General features: G+C 39.3%; 1 protein-coding gene across 1 annotated transcript in view; it reads left to right on the top strand.

The window, feature by feature from the left end:
* Positions 1-4,951: 4,951 nt before the first annotated feature.
* Positions 4,952-26,687, top strand: part of SHISA9 (shisa family member 9) — a 187,664-nt gene continuing 165,928 nt past the window's right edge. Inside the window, 4 exon segments of the mRNA XM_061350644.1 lie at positions 4,952-5,641; positions 5,643-5,669; positions 5,671-6,278; positions 13,050-13,177. Of these exon segments, the coding sequence (XP_061206628.1) occupies positions 5,258-5,641; positions 5,643-5,669; positions 5,671-6,278; positions 13,050-13,177 (1,147 nt within the window). The 5' untranslated portion in view covers positions 4,952-5,257.

Genomic DNA, 26,687 nt, shown 5'->3' with positions numbered 1-26,687 from the left:
GCCTGACAGTACATTTTGGAAGACATACAAAATATATGGTGGCTAAAATGTTTTGATAGTTAAGTAATACAGCAACTTTACATTTTGTGAAGAATAAGTTCTTCACTTCTGGGGTTTACAGCTCACTTTTGTAGTACTTGCAGATTAATAGTGCTAAAACTTGACAGACTATAACTGACTCACTAATTTGACTTCTTCCTGTTCTGGCTTCCATCCATGGATGTTACAGGCCTGGAGAATGTGCATTCTAGACTAAAACTTGTCTACCTCTTCATTACTGATGAGTTTTTAGAAGAGGTATGGGTTAGATCAGCTGCTCAGCTGTTCTAACATATGCCAGAGTCAGACAGCAGAGGATTAGAAAATTTTCTCTGCTGTGTGTCCTCTTCTACATTTAAGCACAGCTTCTCTATGCTCAGGCACAGTATACAGCCTATTATACTGACTTTAACCTTGAAAATTTGTAATGCTCTTTAAGGTCTGTTTAGAAAGGCTCCCTGTCTGCCTTGAAAAGTTGAACTCATGGGAACAAAGGTGGCTGGAAGGATACAGCTGGAAGGATACAAAAGCAGTTCCAATTTCTTCTTGATCCTCTGCAGCCTTCTTTTCTTTTTTGTTAACAAGAGATAAAAGATTTTTTTTGGCATGAGTTTGGAATGATGTGCAGAAGCTTCTTTGTCATGATGTGCAGAGCCTTCTTTGTCAATTGCAGTAATCCTCAAACATCTAGCCAGTCATTCCAGGTCTAAATTCCATAGCAGTCTAATTTACAAGCAGCAGAAACATACCTTGTACACAGGTACTTGCAATACTGTTCAAGTTCAAAGTAACATCAGTCTTGCCAAAGAGAGAACCTGACTGGCAGTTTTCCTTGTTCAGACTCAGAGCAATAGCTGTGCAACAGGCAAACCTGAGGGCTCAACTCATTTTTCAGCTATACTGCTGAAAGCTGATTTAGACATTTTGGCACTTTTTTTCCCACTGCTGTATACTGAAGACGTCTGCAGTATGCATGTGTTTCCTCTTGTATATTTGCAAGTACTTCTTTAAACTTCTAAATTTATCTGTTTTTTTCTGAATTTCCTTTGAATTAAACTGAATTTAAAAGAACTCTCAGGATTTCATTAAGTTCACTCCAAATGTGAAGGCTGCTACTGCCTGCATCAACCCCAAGTCATGCAGTTACTACAGTCGCAGTTTTACAGAAAGACTGAAAAATATTATGTGATAAAGGTAATTTCTACATTGTAGAATTGCAATAAATTATATTCCTCCTCAGTGAGCCATGAAAACAAGTGTCTCAGGAATGAAAAAGCATTCAGGAATGTGTTTTCATTCCTGAAGCACCTCCTGTCTCATTAAGATCTCTTGATGGTGATCCATTTGCTATGTGCAAAGTGTTGTTTTTTTCAGACTTGACCATAACTAAAAAATGCTCAATGTTTATAGTTTAAATTGCTATGGATTCTTGAAATTACAAGAACAAGTTCATTCTGTCCACTCTGTATATGCGTATTTTTTAATGAAAAAAGAAAGGTTAGTTTAAAAGACATGTACTTAATAATTATAAAAGAAGTATATTTAGTGTCAACACACTGCAGGCTGGGATTTCACACATTTCTGCACTGAGACAATAATAATGATTGCAGTTACTAGCTAAAAGAACAAGGGATTATGAAGTGTTAGCTATGTAACAAAAAGAAAGGCCTAAACCCAGTTGCATTTTAGCCATCCAGCAAGCCTAATACTGATGAGAAAGTATACTCCTTATAGAGGAATGACAAAACTTAGTAGAAGCAAATGAGTGTGTCTGATGTATGTATGCTTATTCAGGAATGTAGAGGTTCAAAACAAACTTTTGTGTTGTGTCATTCAACACTGCTTACAGTATCTGTAAATCATGGGACTGTTTTCTATATACAGGATCTATAAACCCCATGCCAATTGTAGCTCCTTGTTAAATACACTTTGCTTCTTTAACTTACGTCTGCTAAGGTATTTCATGTCTCAAGCTACCTTATTTCTCTTCTGCAGATATCTAATATTTAGCTGTACTTTTAAGGACTAATCATTGCAAACATGCTGCCAGTTGGCCTGTAGAATCATAACCTCTTTTGTTTTCAGTCTGCAATACATTTTGTATCTATATATCCAAACATCCCATTACATTCTTTAGATTTACCACCACTTCAGCATCCAGGTTGACTGATTAACATTCTCTCCTAATTTTACTCTTTTTCAAACTCTCTTATTTACATGAAAAAAACCTGCACGAATCAGTTCTAAGAATATATACAACCAAGCACCGAACTGAACATGTATCTATACATATACACAGTATGAGTGTATGCATTTATACAACTTCCACTGAGACATGACTATAAATTGCTACAGTTGAAACAAAGCATAAAGTTGAACAAGCACTGCCATCAATCCACATATACCATCGATCCACATAGCAAACTCTCATTGAAAACAAGTGGCATTTGAGAAAAATATAATAGGAATACCTAACTTTGTAGGTCTGTGCCTAAAATTTAGGATATGTGGATATGTGCTTGATTAAAGATGACACTGTAAGTTCCAGTTGAAACATTTTCTCGATTATTTCGGAGGCAAAATGCATTCCTTATGGGATAAAACTGCAGAAAAGTAGGTGATCATTACTACCTTAAAGCAGTGTCAAAAAGAGAAGAGTTGAAAGTGGAAGGTGGTGCTAAACTAGGAAGACTTTGGCATTTTTCAACTCAATAAAGACAACTGAAATACATTAAGAGTTTATTGACTGACTTAGTTGGGAAAATCTTTATAAAATCACACAATGACCAAGTATGTGCCTCAGTACTGTGTGTAATATCCATTTATCTCAACTAGTGTTCTTGTTTCCATTATTGTACTGAACGTTTTTTATATTTTGAACATACAGGTGGCTATGGAGCCATTAAGCCACTAAAGCACACTGCCAGATGTCTAGTAAAAAGGGTTTGTGCCCTAGTCTAGAACAACTCTAGTTCATTATTAGAATTCTAACACATGGTACAGCTAAAGTAACTTCACTGCTAATAATGACTAACAGACAAAGACAGCATAACTAGAGTAGCTTACGATTAATTAGGGTAACATGATATATGGATTCAGGGTTCTGTGGGTTTGATCCACAGTGGTGTTTTTTTTTCAAGACGCTTTAATCACCCTCCTGTTTTCCCAAAGCATGTGCCACTTACGGTCAGATTCTGAGCACATCCGCCTGAATCCTGCAAACATTAGATTCTAGCCTAAATCCTTTGGGTTCTTTTTACTGTAGGGAATTCTGGGAAAACCCCAGGAACTCAGCAAAACAAGAAACTTGCACCATAGCTGGTCAGGATTAATATTCTATAAAATAAATCATTTTTTGATGTTATTATTTCTGCACATGTATAGCACTAATCATGCAAAATATTTAAGCAGCTTTTTAGCAGTCAAATCAACAGGGGAACTTGCATAATCTTAAGCGCCTGACAAGACTGGACCTTAACTGTCTCTAGTTGCAATAGTAACTATGGAACAGATTAATTTTGTGCGGTATTTTCAGCACAAACTGCATCACAGTGTTAATAAATAATAGGAAAGAGAAGCATACACAAGGGAGGAATGATATGATTTCAGAGAAGACTTGAGAGGGAATGTTGATGAGGTAGAGGGTTTAAGAATTAAATATTAAAAAACAAAAAGAAACGCTGTTTTTGGCTGGGACTGATTGATTGCTGAGAAATAAAGGGGCTTTTTAACCTACCTCCTGGACAAAGATGCAAGGCTTAGTGTCAAACTGCTCAGTGGAATCATCACTGTACTTAGAGTCTATTTTTAAGAGAAGGCAGAGGATCTCAATTAGCTAACTACAGCCCTCTCGAGTTCCAAACGTCTGTTTTGCCCTTTGCTTCACCTTTCTGTTTCTTCATCACTTCAAAACTCCACATGGAGTTGGCCCAAGTTCCTGAAGCACGGCAGTGATACGGCCCCACTGAAGCGCAGGTGATTGGAAGGGCTGTGTGCCATTGCGGAGTTCCGCACACCAGCCCCTCTTCCCAGGGCAACAGTCACTGCAAGGCCGCAGCGAGGCTATCACAGACTTGCCCAAGGAGAAGGGAAGCTGCTTCAAGCGCCAGCCCACACTGTTAAATCACGCCGTAACGGGTTGATTTCCTACATTTGGTGGCAGCATAGTATTCAGGATAACACTATCGCTACTTCGGCAGGTTACTGCCAAACCAAAAGGCAGAGATGAGAGAGTTAAATAACAGTGATGGGGAGTGAATCGCTAAAAAGTCTTTCCCAGAGTCAGTTCTCTGTTTAGGGGAAGTTATTTTAATTCCACGTCTCGCAAAACAAGCCGCAGTCTCTCCGTGTCCTCTGGAGCCAGCCTGCCTGACACGATAACAAGATTTTTAAATAAAAGATGCGCAGGGGCAGTTCATGTTTAGGAGACAAAAACGCGGCTCCCCTCTGAAGCGCGCCGTGCGAGCGACACCGTACCTGTGCGCAGCGCGCCGCTCACGCCCATGGTGTAGCGGAGGGCGGCCTCATGGCCCCCGTTCCGACAGGACCTGCCTTCGCCTTGCAGGTGAGCGGGTCTCCGGGGAGCACCCGCCCGGGAGAAGGAGCGCTCTACTTATCAGGAGAGCGGCGCCCTGCGCTCCTCCCTCAGGGCTGCCACCTCGGCCTGGAGCCCGTTGGGTGAGGGGCTCTGTGGGGTTTCGTCTCTCCCGCCTTGGTCCGGGAGCGCGCTGGCCATTACCTCCCCTCAGGGCTGCGCGCGCGGGGGGCTGAGGAGGAGCTCCCGCGCTTTTGGAAACGCACCTGTGGGGAGCGCCCGCCTGGGCGGGAGGTCTCTTATGTAAGGGATGGCGGGAGCTGCGGTGGGGGGGGGGGGGAGGGTGTTGATCAGCCCCCAGATAGTGGCTGGTCAGGAACGCGGTTCGGGGGTCAGGCCGGCAGGACAATCTCGGGTCTCCGGGCACGCAGCCTCCCGCGGGCGCCTCAGAGGCCGGGCCGGGCTCGCCCTCAGCCGCACGCTGCCCGCCACCGCGGATTTCCCCTTTGGCGGCAGCCCTTCTCCGCCGGCTGGTTGCCGCGGCGAGTCCGTCCAGCCTCTGCCCGGGCAGCCGTCGCCTTCTGCGGGCTCGCCCGGCTCCAGGAGCGGCTCGGTGGCCACTGTGGCTGGCTGAGGGAGTTGTGTGAGAGAACGCACCGGGATAGGCGGGGGAGCGGAAGGTGGATGCCCCCCGCGCCTGCACGCCGGCACCAGGCAGCGCGGAGAGGCTCCCCGCTTGCTCCTCTCTTCCTTCCCCCGCCCTGCAGCGCACTCGCCTCAGCCCTCCCGCCTCGGGCCCCCCTCCACGCGCCTCTCCCTATCGCGCCGCTCAGTGCCCCGCACTCCCTCCGCCACCCCCCCCCCCCCCCCCCCCCGCCCGTACTCCTCCTCCTCCCGCGCGCTCCCTCTCCCGCGCACTCCACAAGTGCCGCGCGCTCGCTCTCCGGAGCGGAGCGGCGCGGAGCGGCGCCGGGCTGCGGGCGCTGCGCGGGGGCGGTGGCTCCGCCCGGCCCGGCCCGGCCCGGCCCGCGCGGGGCTGTCCGCGGTGCTGAAGGCGAGCGCGGGCTGAGCGGACGCCCGGCCCCTGACGGAGCCTCTTTATGTTCAGCTCCTGGCGCAGCGCAGCATCCAGCAGCTCGAGCGGCGGCGGCGGCACTGCTGAGCCGGGACTGCGAGGCAGAATGGAAGGCTTTATCCGGCTGGTCTTCGGCTACTTGGTGGCGGACCTTCTCACGCTGGTGTGTCGGGCTCAGGAGAAAGCTGGTCAGCAGCTAGGGAGCTTTGTGGTGCTCTCAGGAGGAAACCACTCCAGCCCTGGGGAGCAGCTAGACCCCTCTGAGCCACCTCCTACCCCAGACTTCTGCAGGGGCTACTTTGACGTGATGGGGCAGTGGGACCCCCCCTTTAACTGCAGTTCGGGGGAGTTCATTTTCTGCTGCGGCACTTGTGGCTTCAGGTTTTGCTGCAAGTTCAAGAAGACAAGGCTGGATCAAAGCACCTGCACAAACTATGAAACGCCGTTGTGGATGAACACTGGGAAGCCTCCTTCTCGCATAGACGACCCTCTGCATGACCCTACCAGGGATAAAACCAACCTCATTGTCTACATCATCTGTGGGGTTGTGGCAGTCATGGTGCTGGTGGGGATCTTCACGAAACTAGGGCTGGAGAAGGCACACAGACCACAGCGGGAGCACATGTCCAGGTAAGGCTGAATGCCAGGCAGCAGGGTCCCCCTCCTCACTACCTGTCCCCTACCCCCAAAGAGGAGAGTGAAGCCCATTTGTTCCTGCTAAATAAATAACTCTTGCCAGTCAGGCTGCATTCCCCTGCAAGGTGATCAAGAGAGAAACCAACTTCGGCAAGCAGAGCTCCTGTGGTTCCTCAAGCCCAGGTTATCAAAGTACATGCATAATGAGGAGGACTGGAAATAATTGTGGAGTCTGCACAGACAATAGTCCATTTTTATCTGCAGTGGTTGACCCTCTCCCCAGCATAAACCAGCAAGTGTTCCTGAATATACTGTGCATGATTAGGAAAACAAACAAAAAAAAAATCCTGAAACCAGCAACACCAAATTATAGAAAGCCTGATAGGTTCCCTCGTCCAACTGTTTCAAAGCCTGGAAAATGTTTTTGCTTCTCAAGAGAAGGATGTAAACAAATGTCATCTCACCCTCGCTCTCCAGCTGCAAAATGGTTTTGGCAGGACCTTCCCTACTCCCCCAACCCCTGCAAGTGTGTGAGCTATTTGTGAAATTTCTAAGCTGTGAAAATGAGCCAGGGTGGAAGGAAAGAGGGAGACCTAAAAAGGGAAAGATGTTGTAGAATTTCTTAACTTTTTTTTTTTTTTCGGTTACTATTGAAAGGTAAAAAATGGAATATGAAAGTATTGTCTTATCCATGTATGTGTGTGATACACTTTGTCTCCACAGTGTCACAGCTGAGTTATATCAAAGAGAACCTCCCCCACCTACAGTTAGGCATGCTGTGTACTGTCTACTCCAGATGCTGGTTGCCTAGTGGTGGGTAGGCAGGTGGGCAACTCGGGACAGAGCCCAGTGGCTTTAACAACATACTCCAAACCCAGATTTTCACAGCAGTTCAAAATCAAGGCATAACACATTTGTCAAGTTTGCAGTCTGTCTGATTCTTTATGCTAATCCCAGGCACATGAAAGTAAAGCAGATGGGGGAAAGGCATTAAAAAAGGCAAACAGCTCCATTAAAGAGTCTAAATAGATTCCAGCATATTGGGCAACTTTAGTGATAAAATGATATTAAAAGGATACCTGCTACTGGACGTGCAGTGTGGCAGAAAGCTTGCTCTTGTCCTGGCTGATAATGGTGTAGTTCACAATCTTTGAAGCTTAGATGAAGAGTCATCCTCTGAAAGATAGTCCAAGAGATCAAGTCAACACCTGGAGCCTTATTTTTTACTTGAAGTTTCTGCATGACTTTTTGATTAACTGCTTATCCTGAAATGAACAGAGAAAGCCATAAAAATACTCCTGCAAATTCATCTCCAGTTTACTAGCAATTATTTGCTATTTATAAACTGGCTGATATGGATACACTTACTACCAAATAACAAAGCACATTGCAGAAATTTTAGTCAACACTGTGTGTCTGATACTTCTGCAAAGAAGGATTTTGTTGAGCAACATAATAAGGTATAGTAATCCTTTAGATATTCTGAATATTCTCAACTACTAGTTGAGAAAAAGAATACATAGGTCCCAATTTATTTTTAAAATCTTACTTTTAAGCTACAGAGCTTGTTTGGTTCAGCCTCTTCCTGTAGTGTCTTCATACAGGCAAAAAGGCAGGACAGAGTGAAGTTGTGGCCATCCCTGCTTACATACGGCTTTAGTAGATCTGATTTCTCATAGTAGAAATATTTGCTATCTAAATTACAGGTGTGCAGTATTCTGTTCGTTCATGGAAATAGAATTATAGGGGATTGGAAAATAATACTGAACTCCTTCAATCATGTATGCATAAAGATTAGGTTTATGAAGTGGTTCTTGGAAAAGGTTGTCTGTTACCCTGATTACTTAACAGTGTCTGATATCTTGTACTTTTCTTGACATGAAAATATTCAAGTCAGGATTATACAGAAACTTGGAAAGTCATGATCACATGGAAAAACAGTCACCCACTCAGTACACATAATAGCTAGTCATGTTCTGAAAAAGCAGTGCTACAGCTTTTCGTCGTTTTTTTTTAAAGATAAAAGTTCTCTCAGTCCTATTACAGCTGTGGAGAAGACTCACCATTAATTTTAAAAGGAGTATTATTTTTAATTCCCTTTGGCAATCTAAAAATCTGCTCACTGAGGGAAGAATTGAAGTAATCTCTATCCCCAAAATGTGTATTCAACTAAAATATTCCATCCTAGTTTATTTTACACTACTAGTGTTCTGAAAAAAAGGCTGCAGTGCTTAAGAAAGAAACAATTTATCTGTTCAAACAGTAAATAATACGAACAATTAAAATATTAGGTAGCCTATATTCATTTTCACTTTTTCAGCAGTCATCACTAAAACATAAAAAAACCCCCACCAAACGAAAAACTTAAAAGAACACTGCTTATGGTTTTTTTTTTGTTTCTGTGCTGAACCTTATTAATAAGCAGAAGTATAAATCATCCAGAGTGTTAGGTAGGCCAAACCGAAAGTACTAAGTGTTACTCCATATTGGCAGGCAGCAAGAAACACATGTAGGCTGATTTGTCATCTATTTCCTTAGCTAAGATTGTCTCCTTTCCCTTACTAGCCAGCGGCTATATGAAACACTTGGATCGTCTTCATTCCTATGAAAAAATTCACCTACGGTAAATACACTGACCTCCCATTTGTTTACTACTACATCAAAACAAACCAAGAACACCGCATTAATTTCCCTGCATTTTTCTCAAATATTTGACAATGGAGAAGATTTGGGGAAATGATTTATTTAACAAAAACAATCCATAGAGAAAAGTCTCTATTGGGCAAGTCCTTTTAGAAAAAAGAGTCAAAATTTGTCCTTTCTTAGAGATCTTGTTACTTCCTTTTGTTTTGAGAAAAAAAGGCCAAATGTGGCACTGTTGACATTTTCTCTCTTTGTCAGATCAGTGCTTTTCAGTAAAACTCTCACTGTTGGCATGGAACTGTAAATCTGGAAGATGAAAATGGAGAGGGAAGTACAGTATTAACTGTAAAGGGCATATTTCACTTTAGACAGCATATGTTAATGTTTTCTTTATATCATTCTCATTTTTAAATTTGTTACTTGACATTAAATGGAGATAAATATTCCCTTCAGCTATGGTGTCCAAGGACTAAGCTGTAATAATAGTAGCCAAACAGACTAACTCTTCCTTTATCCTCCTGCTTTCTAAGAGAATAAGGGTATATTAGAATAAGATGGTGTATGTTAACAGATATGGCAAAGTGAACAAATGTGGCAGTATTGTGCCTAAAAGGAAACAGAACTTATCTGCCTCCTGAAACAGACCTAGAAAACTATTAGGCACGTGAGGACAGCATGTTTTTGCTGCTTAAGAGTACATTAGTGGGACTTTCAGGCTCCGTCAGCTAAAATGAAGTACTCTCTCTCAAAAACGTTGTAGAAAAGGGGAAAGCTTTCTTCTGTTTCATGAAGGAGATTTTCCTGCAAATAAACCCACACCTTAGTCTTCTTTCCTAATCCTTGTGGAGAATGTGCAAACAAACCAGGAACTGAAAGGCCAAGATTTACAATCATGCTCTTACGCTATAGTTCATGGTCTTTTGAAGCACTGCTTCTGACAGTATGTTATCAACCTTCCAAATATTGTGAACCATCTGAGCTCTTCTTTCTTCTTTTCCAATGTGCTGAGCTCACAAGTTAAGTCTTTTGTTGATCATTCAAAAGGCATGTACCTGAGGCCAAAAATAGTGTCACTTGCCAAAATCCTGAATCCTGTATGTGAAATTATTTCCCTTACGAGTTTTGACCCAGTTTTGGAGGCAAAATATAACAAGTGACCTTTTATGAAATAACCTCTGCTTCAGCTTCTTCAAGCTTGTACCCATAAGGGAAACACCAGGCTCCACATGCTTTGTAACACCTGAAAATAGTATTACATAGCCAAAGAGAAAAATTTTATAGCAAGAGAAATGTTGAAGTTTGTGATATCTGGATAGTTCTGGGCCATGAACTCTTTAGTAGGTAACTTTTCTCCACTTCGGTAATAGTGCAATCAATATCAGTACACAGGACCCAGTGATTTAAATACCTGATTAGAAGGTTGTCTTATATTATAGATTTCCTTAAAAAATCATTCAGTATAGCAAAGGTGTAGACAAACACCCTTTATGTATATATAATTTTCCAGTGCAATTCACTCTAATAATTTCTTCAGATAGTAAGATCTATATGATAATATTCAGGTGAGCCAAATTCATGAAGGTATTATAACAGTCTGTTGGCCTACGTGGAATTTTTCAAAGAAAAGATCTATTCAAGGATTTCACCATGTACTGGGGCACAAACCTCCCTTTTTCATTATATGGGCAAATCCCTAAAAGAACAAAATACAGCTACAGCATTCCCTTTGTACTTCAGTCATACAAGCCGCTATACATTTTTAACTCTCCCTGACATCAGTGGAAGATAAGGACAAGCTCTTTGTTATGTGAATTATTCAGCCCTGAGGAGAGTATACAACTTTGACTAACACAGTATAAACATAGGTGCTGTGTTGTTAAAAATAGAACTTGATGGTGAGTAGTTCCTTTTTTCTTAATACAGTGGGAATTGGACAGCTAATTCCTTAAAACCCCTTTGAAAAAGGCCACCCTAAGATGGCAGAAAACTGAGTTGGTATTTTCACAGACAAGCAGTTGTTAATCTGCTCTCATACGGGGTGGTTTGTAAAGTCTACAGTGAACAATATTTACCGTTAAATAAAGGACAATGAAAGTGTTTCTGAAAACCTGTTCTCACAAAGTTGGGAAATACTAATCCATGTATCACGAGATCTCGGTTTAAACTCCCACACTGAAGTTAGGAACTTTCATTTACCTTTCTTCCTTTCCCAGAAATGTGTCCAGCTGCCTCTGGAATTAGAATGAATACTGATGTCAAGAAGTTCTTTTGTATAAAGACATATGTGCATAAATTGAGGAGATATTAATGGTTTTGGTCCCCTCTTATTTTAAACTATGTTTTGCAATATAATGCTTTCCTTTCTCCCCATTTTCTACATACCTTTGTGAGATCTCTTCTATTGAATTTTTATTATTCTGCTATGTAGGCCAGCTCTGCTATTTCTGCTGTATAAGCATTACTTCAAATGGGAGCATTGCTCTGATAGCTTTAATCATTTGGTTACTGTCTTCTGACCTTTTACAGTATCAACAGAGTATTCTGTAACATGTTGATCACAACTGTAACTAATAATTTAATTACATAATGCTAGCCATAAACACAATGAAACATCAGTCTTATTCAGCTGTGTACCAAAGCAATGTTCCTGCAATCTGAAGCAAGATCCAGTTCAGGATTCCTCTCTGTCACTTAAATGAAGCTACTTTTTAATATTTAAAAGCACAGTGCTTCCTGATCAAGAAATCATCATGTCACAGAAGTAGGGTGAAGGAGCTAGATGGCACTTGCCATGGCTTTCACCAGTGAATGTGCTTGGTTTTATTTATTTATTAGTGTATAAACTAGTCTTTCTTGATGCAGTATCTGGGACACTGTATATAATTTTGCAGAAAATTAAACTAAGCTGGGCACAGTGCCCAGGAAACACATCCATTCCCTTAAAAACAAAAACTCTGAAGACACTGGTAATACACACCACAGCCTTCCTTTGCCTAAGGCAACAGTTTCTGCAGGTGGGCCAGCTCTTTCGTATGCACAGTAGTTCATCAGGTAGCTATGTGGCATGTACCTAAGGGTTAATCCTGCTCCTACAGAAGTCAATGGTAAAACTCCATAGCCCAGAATCACAGACAGAGTTAGGTGCTGTCATGATGAGTTTTGGAGCTTAAAACTTAGACACCAACTCTGGATCCTGCAGGGTTTATGCAGGTGTGTGTTCTTAAATGTGTGACTAATAATGGACTTGCACTCAGTAGGACACTTGGCAGTGAGATTAGTCCTTAGAAAATACACCAAAGCAGGACGATTCTGTCTCAGATATACTTGATGACTGCAGTTCTGCAGAAAAAGTCCACAACCAGTAGCAGGTTGGGCCTGGCCTAACTTAGGAATCCATTTGCTTACCCCCCCTTCGCTAGCATAAAGCTTTTATCCTGTTTCTGAACTGGCTTCAAAGCAGCAAGGAGTGTGCCTGTGCAAGCTTTGCTCCATCTTAGTGACTAGGAGACTCACAGGAGTCAGAAAAGACATTTTTCATCTCCCCTGTGGATGGGAAAAGCTTAAATCCTTGCCTATTTGATTTCTATGTGAAAATCTTGTAACCTTTCATTTTTGCTGACATTTTTTATTAATTTGACAAACAGCCAAGACCACTGCATTGTGTGGAGCTCCGTGCAAATGCATATCTGAATATTTGCTTTGACAGGCCCTGATGGTAATCCAGGTGTGAAGAGAACTTGTTTGTGAAAACTAGTTTCACAAACAGGGAATAGGTGCTGAGACACCCAGCTTATCCAACATGGCAGTGTCACTAAGCACATGCAATGGCAGAACTTTGCAAGTCTCAACAAGCTTAAATTATGTTCCTACAAAGCTAAGACAGCTAAAGAACTTAATGTGTTTCTGTGTACTACTGCTAGCACACTGTCTACAAAACCTTAAAAGAGCCTCAAGTGCTAAGTCTCACAATGAATCGGATTCCCTGATTTTGCTGTGAATGGAGCTGGTTTCTCCAGTAGACATTATGATGGATGGCATCCCTAACTAAAAACACCCTTACAATATATTGATAATGCCTCACAAATTTTGCAGTATCGTTCTGATTTTGTTGTTGTTTTCCAGGGCTCTTGCTGATGTTATGCGACCTCAAGGCCCTTGTACAACAGATCATATGGAAAGAGATCTAAACATTGTAGTACACGTGCAACATTATGAAAACATGGAGACGAGGCCTCCACCAAATAATTTACGTAAGTTTATTAAAATCTGGAATGTTGGCACTAAAATGGGCATTATGAAAAAAATATTGCTGGATGTCAAATGAGGATCGATAGGACATGGGTTTTCACAAATTAGAAATAGCCCTTACTTCAGAATCAGAAATGTTTAGGATATCCTAGTGCAAACAGTGTAACACTGAGAGAAAGCCATTTTGAATAGAAAAAATAGTTGTTATATTGTTTTTAATTAGTTGTCGTGGTTGACTAATATTGGTTTGCTGGTTTTGTCTCCTTCTACTTGTTGGTTTTGCAGTTCATCAAGCTATGCCTTATGACATGGTTTGTTATACCAAAATACAAATAGTTCAGCTTGCAGCAAGATTTCACAATATGTTTCCTAGGGCTGTAACATACCAGTAAGAAAGGGGTCTTGCTAGGCTGTTATACTATTTCCACTAGGAACAGAGTTCAGTACTTTTGCAGAGAGCATCAAGTTGTATGTGGTTTTCACTTTCACTTTTTTTTTCCTAATGGAAAGGTGAGAGGAAAATCATTATTTTAAGTTTTAAATAATATTTTCATTCTGTATCTGTTATTACACGTTTATGTTACTGAAGGCAAGGGAAAAGTGTACCTTGGAGCTTGGAAAGGAAATACGGTGACATTTCAAGCGGTTCTGAAGTCTAGGCAACTTATTTCTCAATCTTGTGTTAGACCACAGTACACATCTTTCTCATGCTCAGTTAATTTTAGCTATTGTGATGATGAGTTCCACTGCAAGTTTAGTTTGGGTATATATTTGTGTTTTATATCCACCCATATCTTAAATACATATGCATATATAAATATATATGCATGCTTACAAATTATAGATAATATATTTACAAATTCAAGTTCAATATATTTATAAAAGAAAAGGGTATAATTCAGGAAGGTTTACATTGTTAAGCAGTGGATGGCTTTATTCTGTGCTGGAAATCAATGCACATGTGAATTTTGCTGCAAATATACTTTTACTGCATTGGTATTTGGATTTTGAAACATTTGAAGCATATGCACTAGTCTTTTCCTTATCTTTCTGTAAATATAGAAAGCAGAAAATTTGCTTATATTTAGACAAAGAATGAATTTTATTTGGTCTGCAGTCTGCAGTATTGAGAAATTTTACTGCTTTCTTTTGGGGGAAGGGTATAAAAACAATATGAGGAAGAACAGGTTCATACATTTCATGCACTCCTGATACTTGTTTTGTGGTAGAGGCTGACTGTGATTTCTTATGCACACTGTTACAGAGCAATATGAGTGAATTAAAGCTGTGACGTCTAATAAAGATACCATACATAGTGAAGTGTGATACCTAATCCGTCTGCACTGCTCTCCAGCAAAGTACTTCCACCTGGGCCTGTGCAGTCTTACACTGCAGAGGTGTAGTACATACATGCTGCAGCATTATATCCCTAATTGTATAAAAACACACCACTTCTGGAGGGAAACTTATGCTTCTCTCTCAATCAAAGGTGCTCTAGCCCTTTGGAGCTGAGGTGGTGAACTTCTGAAGGTTTAAGGAGGATGGGAATACGCAGAATATCTCTGCACTGTGTATTAACTTTTTGCTGATCTCTGGATCCTTCCTGTGACTATCTTTTCAAGAAGAAAGATGCCAAATGGGAGGGAAGTTAGGGTACAATCTTTATTTTCCTCTCCTGTGTAATGTTTATGCAGAGTCCCAATTACTGAAGGAGTCAGAAAATAAAGAGATTCTTACTGCACTGATTGTATCTAGATCTTTGTAATTACCACAGAGATATTTTGCTTAATGCTCTTTGTATACTACAATGTAACATGTCAGGTCTTTAAACTCATTGTTTCTTAGATTTTAATTCAGATTTAAGCTTCTTATACTCTTGCAGATAAACACAATTCATACAGTTACTGCAAGGACTAAAAAGATAAATTTAATAGTATGTTAGAATCTTGGCTTGTGATGACCCCAGATAACCATACCACCTCTGTCTCAGAATTTGGACTTTTGGCCAAGAGAATTCTGTGTGAAACAGCCCTTGCACCAATGCAAATTACAGTATAGAAGCACTACTGCTACCTTGGATCTAATATCTTAATAACTTTGGATCTAATAACAGTATCTTAATAATTGGGTAATGAATAGGGTGAGTCCCAAGACTGCTTCACATGCAGCTCAGGAATTCCTGCTACAGATGCAAACCTTAGAAGCAAGAAGCTATGATGGTAACTCTTTTGGTCTTTAATCAACTTTATGGATTAAGTCAATCAGTTTAGATTGTTCAGTGCAGACCTTCAAGTGGTAAAATTGCTCAAGGCATTCTATAACCGATATTACATATATTCACTTCATAGCAAGTACATCATTATTCTGTATTTGTTGCCGATATATTCCCTCATAAACTCATCTAAAACGTGACTGAATGACCTACTAGAATTAGTCAGAGCATCACTAATGTTTCAAGTCTGTTGAGAGCATGTGCATTTATAGTGCAGAAAAAAAACTCTATGAACAAAAATTACAAAGACACATTTTTCAAGTCTAGTATCTTGGCAATTTGAAATTTTACAGTGGAGTTCTGAACCACCGCAACAGTGGACATTACTTTGGCAGTGCAGCATTACCTACTGCTACTGCTGGAAGAGTGAGAGACTTTTCAGGGTATTTTTACAAGCAAATAAACCTGAGTGAGTTACAGCAGAAATTCTGTTCCAGATCTTATAGAGAGAAAATGAAATGGTAGAAAATTTATCATCAGACATTTTGATATGTATTTTTTAAGTTTTCTAAGTTACCACTTCATCTACTCGTAATCTCAAAATGATACTTGCGACTTTGAGGCTGGTGTACTTTTCATTTTGGCTCCTAGATACAAAAAGGGCAGGGGAAATCTCTTAGGAATTATGCCTCCTTTCCACGTTGTGTCTTTCAGAATACTGAAGACCAACTATTGAAAGCCAAACATTATTAAAAATGTTATAACGTGAGTGTTCATTTGCTCTTTGCTGATGCTCCCAACCCATTCTGAAAGTGGAAGAGGAAGCTCTGTCAGAATGAGAAAATTTGCGTGATCTCTGACATTGAAAATGGGTGTGGTTTTGTTTCTGGATTGTTACCAGAGGACAAAGATTTTATGAGCTGCCTGCAGCTAGCACAGCTGTTTGCCAAAACTAGCAGTCCAGGGGAAGGCCAAAAGTAGAGATCTCTTGTTAGCATCTTGCAGTTTACTTAGTTTCTTGTCCCTTCTTTACTGATATTCCAAAAAGAGCAGATATATTGGAGGTTCTGGAAAAAGCCAGTTTTTTGATTTGTCCATATGAATTCAGACAACCTGGCAGCTTTTTAGTAAAAGCTATTTTGTCATTAGTGGTTGCATCATAATTTTCTTCCAGTACTGTGCTTTACTTAGGATTACTTTTCCATTATTTTCCTTCATTTCTATATGTTAGAATGTAATGGTGCTTTGCAAGCAAGCAGCAGATATCTGCCAAGAATCACAGCACTCTAGTTTTCTAACACGGAATGTTAAATAAAATAAAATTAAAATTAAAAAAGGAGGAAAAAAAAAAGAGGACATTTAAAAGTTATGTTAAAAACATAAACCCAAAAGCAAACCTTCCTGAACAATGAGCTGTTTTGTTCATCTGTTTTATGAAATTTAAGAAGGCAGAAGCATTCTAGATTATTTTTTTTTCTTTCTACTTGTTGTGTTAATAGTAAGCAATTTATTTGACTTGTTTGGATTATAACACTGGTGCAGTGGGAGTTAGGAGGCTTTGTAGCTACATCCTCATTTCTGAAATGTGATTACTGCTATTATTTCTAATTCATAATCTATGACAGCAGAGTGAAACAAATACTTGAGTTAGTACAATCCACAGTAACTTTTCATAATGATCAGTAAAAGCTCTGTTATTCTCTCCTCAATAATAACCAGCCTTGCACTAGTACATTTAAAGCATTTATGCAGACTCCCCAAGATAAAGGTGACTTTAAAAGGAAGCCAATTCTAGATTATGGAGGTTTTCAGATGAAAAGTGCTAGCTTTTATTTAGTTTCACATGTATGGATTATTTCTTTATTCCGACTTTAACACTGCAAAAGGGAATTGTAAACACCACTCGAAGGAAGAGTTGCACTGTATGAAATGGCCAATTTTAATACTGGCCAAGGATTTGTAGCACATGCGATTAAAATGACATTTTCTCTTCTAAAATATATGCAAGGGAATAATGTGTTTGCTGCAAGGGAATAATGTGTTTGCTGCTGCATTTGATTGTCAGTTGTCCTGGAGACTTACTGACTACAAATGCTAATGCTGAAAACAAAGCAAAGACATATCTGTAACCGGTGCCTTACAATAAGTTCACTTTTGTTGGTTTTATTGGTTTCTTTGTTTCTGTGTTGAGACAGTTTAAATAGGAGGGTATTTTCTGAAGCTCTCATGTATCCCAGTAAGTGTTCTATATTCCTGTACTTTCCCCATTTCTGTAAATGGAAGCTCAACCTTTGTTTTCCAGTGAGAGAAACTCGCTAGCTTGACACTGAAAATACAGTTGGAATTTGCAAGGGCTTTTTCCCTGTCTTTCATCCCTAGTGAATATGGGTTTTGTTATTGTTGAATACAACGGTCTTTGGCAAGCTAATTATTTTTATGTTTAACATACATAAACATGTTTGTATCAGATGATTCATTGTAACCCATTGCTTAAATATACTTCCTACTGTTGCTCACTGGAAATAATCATACAGTCATATTAAGAAACTTCAGTTAAGAGAAGTACTATTCTTTAAAATGCAAAGCTCCTGAAGTATATAAAATTAAAAATGAATTTACTTACAGTAACTCTTGGACAATGAATTGCTAACACTGAAAAAGTAGTCATTGAGAATGTGCACGTATTATTGGAATTATATGCTTCTGGTGACAGTTTCTTCTTGAAACTACCAAAACCCATGCTCAGACACAGGGCTGCAAAATCCAAAGGACTAAGCAAATAACTGAATGCTTGGCCTCATTGGCATCTAGATTATTTGAATATAGTAAAATATTTTTTTTTAGGCCTGGCTCTGTGCACAGGTCTAGCCCAGAGGAACTGGTCTATGTTCTTGGCTGTTCACCTGCTCAGTCAGAAGGACAAAGTACGGAGAAAAGCTGAGCTGGATAGACAGTGCTCCAGCTATGTTTTATGAGGGAAAAGATGGACAACAGCAATAAGTTTTCAACCAAAGAAAAGATAGCTTTAGCACAGTGACAGGAGGAGAAGTGAAGAAGTACTGCTGATGGAGTGCTCTGAGACAGTGAAGAATGAGGGAGAATAAAATAGCTAACTTAACTGGAAGGCGTACTTAGTGAACAAGAGACTACAGTGTTATGACAGAAGGAGGACACTGTAGTCGGCAAGAGTTGGGAATTTGTTTGCATTTAAAGCTTTAGTCTTCTCTAACAGTATGCAAAAACTCATTTTACTGGAGTTTCTGTGATCTGTCCAGGAAGCACCTTCACACTATTCCAAAAAATTTGATAATTTAGATTATATACCTAACATCTAAAAGCTAGTAGAAGTCAACCCTGGGAGAGGGCTACTTATTATGCTTTGATTGTAACATACAATGAGGAGGGAAAATTCCACTTTTAAATTACACGCTTTACAAAACTAATCATCCAAGGAAAAGCCCATGCTAATATCACCAGCCATGACGAAAGAAATACTCTATTTTTTCAATACAATTTCAGTTTAAGGTTAAAAGCTGCAAGCTGCTGTGTCATAGCTATCTTGAGACCACATTTTAAACCACTTTAAATTAATTTCTAGATGCTGACTTCAAAAATTACAAATTACTATATCAGGAGAACTTCAAAGCATTAGCAAATTGGTGATAGAGTTTTTGTTAATACAATTGTTACAGCTATAGCAATGAATTCCAGAACTCCAAAGCTTCCATGCTGGCAATAAAATTTCCCATATAAAGTTAAGAAGAAGTCTGAAGATGCATTTCTCTTGCAACTCAGTCAGTCACTGTAAGGCAGTAATGCATAATCAGTTCTGAATGTGTGTTTAGCCTCACAATCATTAATATGAAAAATGTTTCTAATTTACATTTAGATTTTAATTCAGATGCATGATGCTGATTTATGAGAAGATGCTATGAAACTTCTTGAAACACCAATGAGTGTTTTCAAGGAAGTTAATTACAACCTGAGAATCAGAGCTTCTGAGTTTGTTTAGGAAAGACAGTAAGTGAAACAAATGGAATATCTCGTTTGTCATTGACTGTTCTGCCTTTCACCAATTAGGGTTCTTTTAGAAAACAGGATGATTTTGAAAATGTTAATATAGATATCATACACAATAGCTTTTTATTCATAAATACACCTGTCATCACTGAGTGTCATATGTCAGATCTCTAGTAACGCTCCTGCCATACAATCAATTCCATACCTTTAGAATCATCCTGTTGCCTTAATCTGGCACATGAGAAAAAAAGATTAATGCAAATAGTAAACACAAAATCTTGCATGAACAAGGATTGAAGGATTGCATCCTGGGTCTATAATCAAATTAAATGGTGAACTTAACATCATTACATATGTTCAGTGGGTCTCTATTCTAATATATGTCTTGTGAGATGTAATTTTATTGGAAACTCTATGAGTTATGCATCCTTCCTGCAATTTTAGTCAGTGGGATATGTTTTGAACCATGTTGGGCAGGTCTTCATTAGCTCTGCTTTATAGAAGTATTTCCTTTAGGACTGAACAATGAATTTTTCACTCTTTCTTTCTTAATTTATTTTATAATAAGAACAATTAGATTAGATTACTGCCTTGCATCCTATCATTTTCTTCAAGTCAGCTTTTAAATCAGATAAATTTGACATATCTTAATAAAAATATTCATCAATATAAAATGTATTTAGGAGACACATTTAATCACTGACATCCTTTTGCAGCAATAATTAACCTTATGGTAATAAAAATATTTAGCATATATTTTTACACTTCATAATGTAGTTTTAAAAGGCTGAATAATTATTTAATAAATAACATTGCTGTACTAGACTGTGATATAGGCAGCTTTGAGCCACACAGCAGCAGACTTGAATAGCACACAAAAAGGATGAGACTCATTTTGCTGTCATTGGGGTGCAGATTGAAGTACTTTAAAATGTTGCCCAATAGTAAGGGATGAATATACCAACTACAAGATGAAATGTTCAATATCTTAATGTTATTTGGCTTTCTAAAAATTATGTCTTTCCCTCGTGATTCCACTTTTAGTTCCGTACTATCAGCATAATTATTTAGTAAGGGCTTAGCTCCACAAGTGTTTGTTATTAGGTATTGATATGTCCTGGAATCAAATACTTCCAAGAAAACAAAGGTACTACTTCTTAGAAGAATAAGCATCCTCTACTCTTCCAGTACTTTGCAATCTAAGATTTACTTATTAAATTTTCTTAACGAGGTGCCATTCCTATTGTATACTACTCAATATCTAAAATTGTATTTTGTCTTTGGACAGATACACTGAATACCATTGTTCCCAATGTTGAATAACTTCCAGTGCAAAATATTCCCACTGTTAAACACAACTGTCAGCAAGATCAATCATCAATGCTTCATGCCTGTTGCAATCTTTCATGTCACTGGGATTTTTGATGTCAAAAATTGGTATAGGAAACAATGCCAAAATAATAGGAATTATGTTTTGGGAAACAAAACAAAACAAAACAACATCACAAACCCAAACTTTTTATGGTTGTATTATGCCAGAGTTTAGCTCCTTAAAATGAAGAGGATAGACACTGAAACACCTTTTTTGTTTAATGTGGCATGAATCACCTCATAGAAACACAAACAAAAAGTACCTTTTGCTTTCACTTCTGGTTTGCCAACATCACCACACAAACTACACTTGCTTTTCCATGCCAAAACAGTATCATTTTAAATGTTGACTTACAGCTTAATCATCTCTCCAAATCCAAGAACTCCCACCCTCATATTGTGTCTCAAAAATCATATATTTGTAACACAAACAGTAAAAATATAAATTCACTAAGACATCAGTTTCTGTCCATGCATTCAGGTGCAAGCATTAACTATTGCAAGCTGATATATCCACAGCTAACCATGTGCACTTTTTATCACTCTGGCTGTGCAAAACTTTGATACTATATTTTAAATGTTAAAATGCTCTTATCGGAAATTTAACATTCTGTAGAATTACTTTCCTCCTCATTTTTTAAATAGTCATGCTGACTTTGCCAAGCAGAAGCAGTACAGCAGTTCCAAACTAAAGTGGAAGAGCATGGCTGCATACACTAAAAAGCTTACGAAGACACATCCCGGTATTCCGAGGCAACTTTGATATGCTGTTCAGAGGTTTTCACAAATTTCAATCTGCAGTTTCAATCATAAGTGATTTTCAGTACCTTTGTTCTATGTTCTTTGCTTTACATCGTAACGTCCCCTGAAATGCACACACTGGCTCTGCCATCAGTGCTATAATCATGAGGTAAAGTTAAGAAGGGAGCTGAGTGTGTCTAATATTTATGAAATAAGCTTTGGTGTTGATTTTTATAATAGGAAAAATAGTTGAAAAAATGTCTAGAACCATGATACAAAATTACATTGATAATCATTGTGCATTTGAATGTGTTCTTGTGTATACCAATAAATTTAATCTCTAACTTTTAGTTAACACATTTAAATAGCTTTCATGAACCCTTCAGAAACATAGTTTTGTTTTTAACTCGTACACATAAACATGTCCGTGCACCCAGGCTTAAGGCTATAACTACACTTCTGAATCCATAATGAATTTGTAACATAATCCAAATAATCCAATTGTCTTTTACCATCCACTCCTTACTAAATAAAGAAATGCACATTTGGTAAATAGTTATTTTACACACACACACAAATATACCCAAATGTGAATGTGCATGACAAATTAGGTGAAATTCTTATGGTCAAAAGGCATAGTAGAGCATTCAGTATTTTTAATAGCACAAAGTTTTTACCCAGGGGCACTAAAACTCACTTAGGACGTCATGTACATCTTACTGAGAGAAATAATGTTCTTGTTATTAATCTTGGATAAGGAGACAGATAAAGGGATATGCAGGAGGTTTAGCCTATGGCTTCACAAAAAAACCCCATTGACAGAGCTTGGAGAACTCAGTGCTGGAGAAGGAAAAATGCATGTGCATTGCCAAGAGTAATAGAAGTTAGGGGAAGTGCAGTGAAAACTACCAAATGGTTTATCAAATGAAAGCATCCTGAGAAGTGTTTTGAGAAGCCAGGAGGCTAGAAGTAGTTTCCAGCTAGATGTACTTTCCAATTTTGTTCTGATTTCAAGAGTGTTTTGGAGTCTTCCAATGAGCAAAATGTCCATGCCCTTGGCACAAAGGAAAAAGAGAACCTATTGTGCTCTTCTTCCACGCTCCTCCCCCTTGGCACCCCAGCTGCTGTAGTTGAGCAACTGTTGTCAGCCCAGTACGCAGAACGGGGCTCTTGGAGGACTTGTGTGGATACTAAATTCTGAGCCACTGAACCCTGGCACAAAATAGAACTGCAAGTGGCAGCTTTCACTTGCATAAATGGTCTAAAATTCCTCTGGATTTGGAGTAGATGGAGATTTATTTCACTGAGGCCTTTCCAAGTACTGAGGGATCCAAGTCAGCACGTTTGCAAGGGGGTATTTGGCCAAGAACAAACTAACTGTTCTCCTGGTCCGGCCAGGGGGGTTGGCCTATGTAAAACAATATGCTTAGATCATTTGGAAGCAAATTAATAGCTGAGCATCCCTGTGTTAAAAAGAATAAGGCTTACTAACAGCTTCCAAAAAGGAAAAGTAGTTCTTTCAGCATCATCCTCATCCAGAAGTTAAACTACGGATCTGATGGTGGTTTACATATTTTTGCTCTTTCTTTTGCACATCTGAGGCCTGAAGGAGTTGCTGTGCAATACACTTACAGCAGTTCTTGATGGGGGCTGGGCCAGGAATGAGGAATATGATTTTTTTTCGAAAAGCTTTGCTTTACCTCATCAAATGACTAACTCTAAAGAATGTATTTTGAATTTATAATAATGGATGAGACTATTTCTTATTTTTTTTCAAAGCTGAAAGGTTAAAGAAATAAATTTCTCCTACAGTAATTCAGATTCTTGTTCAAATTTCCAGTTAATTTCTGAACAGCCAGCAGTACTGTGAGGAAATGTTCCTTGTCCTTTGTCAAAAACAAACCTGACCACTCTTTCAATCAGAAAAGTTTCAAGTTTCTAGTCATAGCTCTGTAGTCAAATTGCCATTAAATGCTTTATTTAGTTAAATGAACTCTTATAATAATTTATTTTTTGACTTATAGCTTCTTTCCCATCATTTTAACACTTCTTTTTTTTTTGGTTCTTACTTGTCCTTGCATAAGGACCTTAACTTAAAAGGAAGAAAAAAGCATTCACTCTGTGGTATAAGACATTTGCAGAAGGGTTTTGCATAGACATTTAACTAGAATAAAGATCACTTTTAGAGTTATAATGAGCAAGATGCTCTTGTAACAGCCATATCCTTAGTCTATAGTATGTGTCTGTGGTTACTCTTGCATCTGGAAGTTCTTGCATCAAAGTCAGTAACCTAAATTTTACGTCAGGAGACCATTATACTATTCCTTAACCATGCAATGGTGTCACTGTGATGAGAGAGGGGCCAGAGGCTAAGCCTGGATAAAAATGTTTGTAGCAAAATTAGTAACAATTACCAGAAACTTCTAGACCTTGAAGAATATTAAAAGTAAAATTATTTTGCTTCCTTGAAGATGTCCACATTTTAGCAGATATTATGGAGGATAAGTATATAAAATAAATTTATATTAATAGAGTACCTCTTTCTCTGATGACTTCATTATATTAATGATTAAATACACCCATCTAAGAATTGCCTAACTCACTAATTCTTTTTCTGACTGTGATCCTGCACCTCTTATAGACAGGACGAGATAACTATACATAACTAGATTAGGCTATTTCCTCTCAGAGTAAGCAAATCACAATAGCGAAAAAACATCAGTGCTGCAGGATTTTTTCCAGGCACATACAAATGACACACTTCAAAATATGATGATGCTGTATTGTCATAATTTAGCATTTCAGAGACATTCATTTTTACTTGGGGAAATCTGACTTGAAATATTTATTTGCAAGCTGTACCTTATTTCCTAGGTGACACCATTTATACCATTTCTACAGATGCCAGAGACATAGCTGAAGATGTCTGTGGAAACAGAAACACAGAGCTGGAGTTATGCTGCAAAATGTGAATTACCTATCTGCTCTACTCATAAAAAAGGATTTTCAGATTTTTAAATGTCAAAATCTCCCAAATATTTTTAGATAGGAAGGCAGGTGGTCCATGAAAACCTGGTCTCTGTAACTGAGAACTTTGCTGAAATTGTCCACTGGAATAACACTACTGTTCCCCCTTCCTCTTTAGCACCTCTCATATCTGTTCATCAGGAAGAGGAAGGATTGTGCCTATCTGCTCCAGCACCTCTGCATCTCAATAACTTATACACAGTACCTCAGGTTCCTCTTCCATTTCTTGATTTTGTCTGAACAAAGAATAATATTCTCTGTCTTTTTCAAAGTTACACATTCTGGTATACATGCAACAGTATGATATATATAGCCATATGCTGACTGATCAGCAAAGAGAGCAGACCTATATAGAATTTGTACTTCAGCCTTTTGTCTCCATTCAGCCATTAATTTTCCTTGTGAGGTGGGCTGATGCCAACCTCATGAAGTTTAACCATGCCAAGTGCAAGGTCCTACACCTGGGTCGGAGCAATCCCAGGCACAGCTACAGGTTGGGCAGAGAAGAGATTCAGAGCAGCCCTGCAGAGAAGGGCTTGGGGGTGCTGGTCGATGAGAAAATGAACATGAGCCGGCTTCAGTGTGCGCTTGCAGCCCAGAAAGCCAACCGTATCCTGGGCTGCATCAAAAGGAGTGTGACCAGCAGGTCGAAGGAGGTGATCCTGCCCCTCTACTCTGCTCTTGTGAGACCTCACTTGGGGTATTGTGTGCAGTTCTGATGTCCTCAACATAAAAAGGACATGGAACTGTTGGAACAAGTCTAGAGGAGGGACACGAGGATGATCAGGGGGCTTGAGCATCTCCTCTATGAAGATAGGCTGAGAAAGTTGGGGCTGTTCGGCCTGGAGAAGAGAAGGCTGCATGGAGACCTCATAGCAACCTTTCAGTATCTGAAGGGGGCCTATGCTGGGGAGGGACTCTTCATTAGGGACTGTAGTGATAGGACAAGGAGTAACGGGTTAAAGCTTAAACCGGGGAAGTTTAGATTGGATATAAGGAAGAAGTTCTCTACTGTGAGGGTGGTGAGGCACTGGTATGGGTTGCCCAGGGAATTTGTGAATGCTCCATCCCTGGAGAGGTTCAAGGCCAGGCTGGACAAGACTTGGGTGGCATGGTTTAGTGTGAAGTGTCCCTGCCCCTGGCAGGGGGATTCAAACTAGATAATCTTAAAGGTCGTTTCCAACCCTAACTATTCTATGATTCAATGATCCTAGAGATCTCAAAAATACCAACAAGGGCAAATAGATTGAAAGTTGTAGAGGGAGTAACAGATAGCTAGACAGAAAACCCACAGACCAACCCAAACAAACAATAGCTTTGTTCTCTTTTAGGATCAATAAACCTAGAATTATTTACTGAATGCAATAAAATGCTACAAGATGTTGTTAAGGTGAAATTTGGATCCATAAAGAAGTATTGAGATACTTGTGTGACTGCTCTCGGAGTCTGTAATCATCAAATATAGAAATCTAGTCATCACAGGTTGGGAATACCAAGAAAAAAGAAAAGGAGGATGGAGTAATCTATGTCACATTCTCTTCCCCGTGGATCAAAGAAGTTATCTATTGGGATGATGCCTTGTTTGTAGTGTCTAAATTTATTGGATAGGAAAGTCTGAAGGGAGTCAGGATATGTCATAAGATCAGCCCACAGAGGAAAATGCAAGCTCAGAACTTGACAGCTGATTTATTAATTGTTTTATTCGTATTTCTGCTTTACGTGATGTTAAGTATCTGCTAGAAGCTTCTGAGTGGAAAATTCACACAGTAGTTAATGCAGTTCAAAAGCAGTATTAATCCTCCTTTATGGCTTGCAGCAGTCTTGGAAAAGAAGATATTGCACAGCTCCAAGGATGGAAAGTTGCTGGTGTTAAGCAATCTGAGGCTAACTAGCAGAATACAAAGGGAAAAATCTTAAGTGCGTATTTCCCTGTGTGAAATCTGTGTATGAAGAAGTGAATTTACTTGCCCCATAGAGTGGTAGCCTATACAGTTTGGGACCAATGCACCCTGGAAGTTCATGCACATGTGCTAGTAATTTTAAGGATACTCTTCTTGTGTAGTTACTGACAACTTTTTTAGCTTTGAAGGAATTAACAGAAATAATTTTGTCTTAATTATCAACCCAGTAAATTAAAACCA

Source organism: Neopsephotus bourkii, unplaced genomic scaffold (assembly GCF_033783945.1).
Source record: "Neopsephotus bourkii isolate Nb327-2 ecotype Australia unplaced genomic scaffold, CSIRO-AGI_Nbou_v1 NB_533, whole genome shotgun sequence".
Classification (NCBI taxonomy): Eukaryota; Metazoa; Chordata; class Aves; order Psittaciformes; family Psittacidae; genus Neopsephotus; species Neopsephotus bourkii.
Note: the sequence above shows the minus strand (reverse complement) of the source record. Positions and strands in the feature narration are given on the sequence as shown.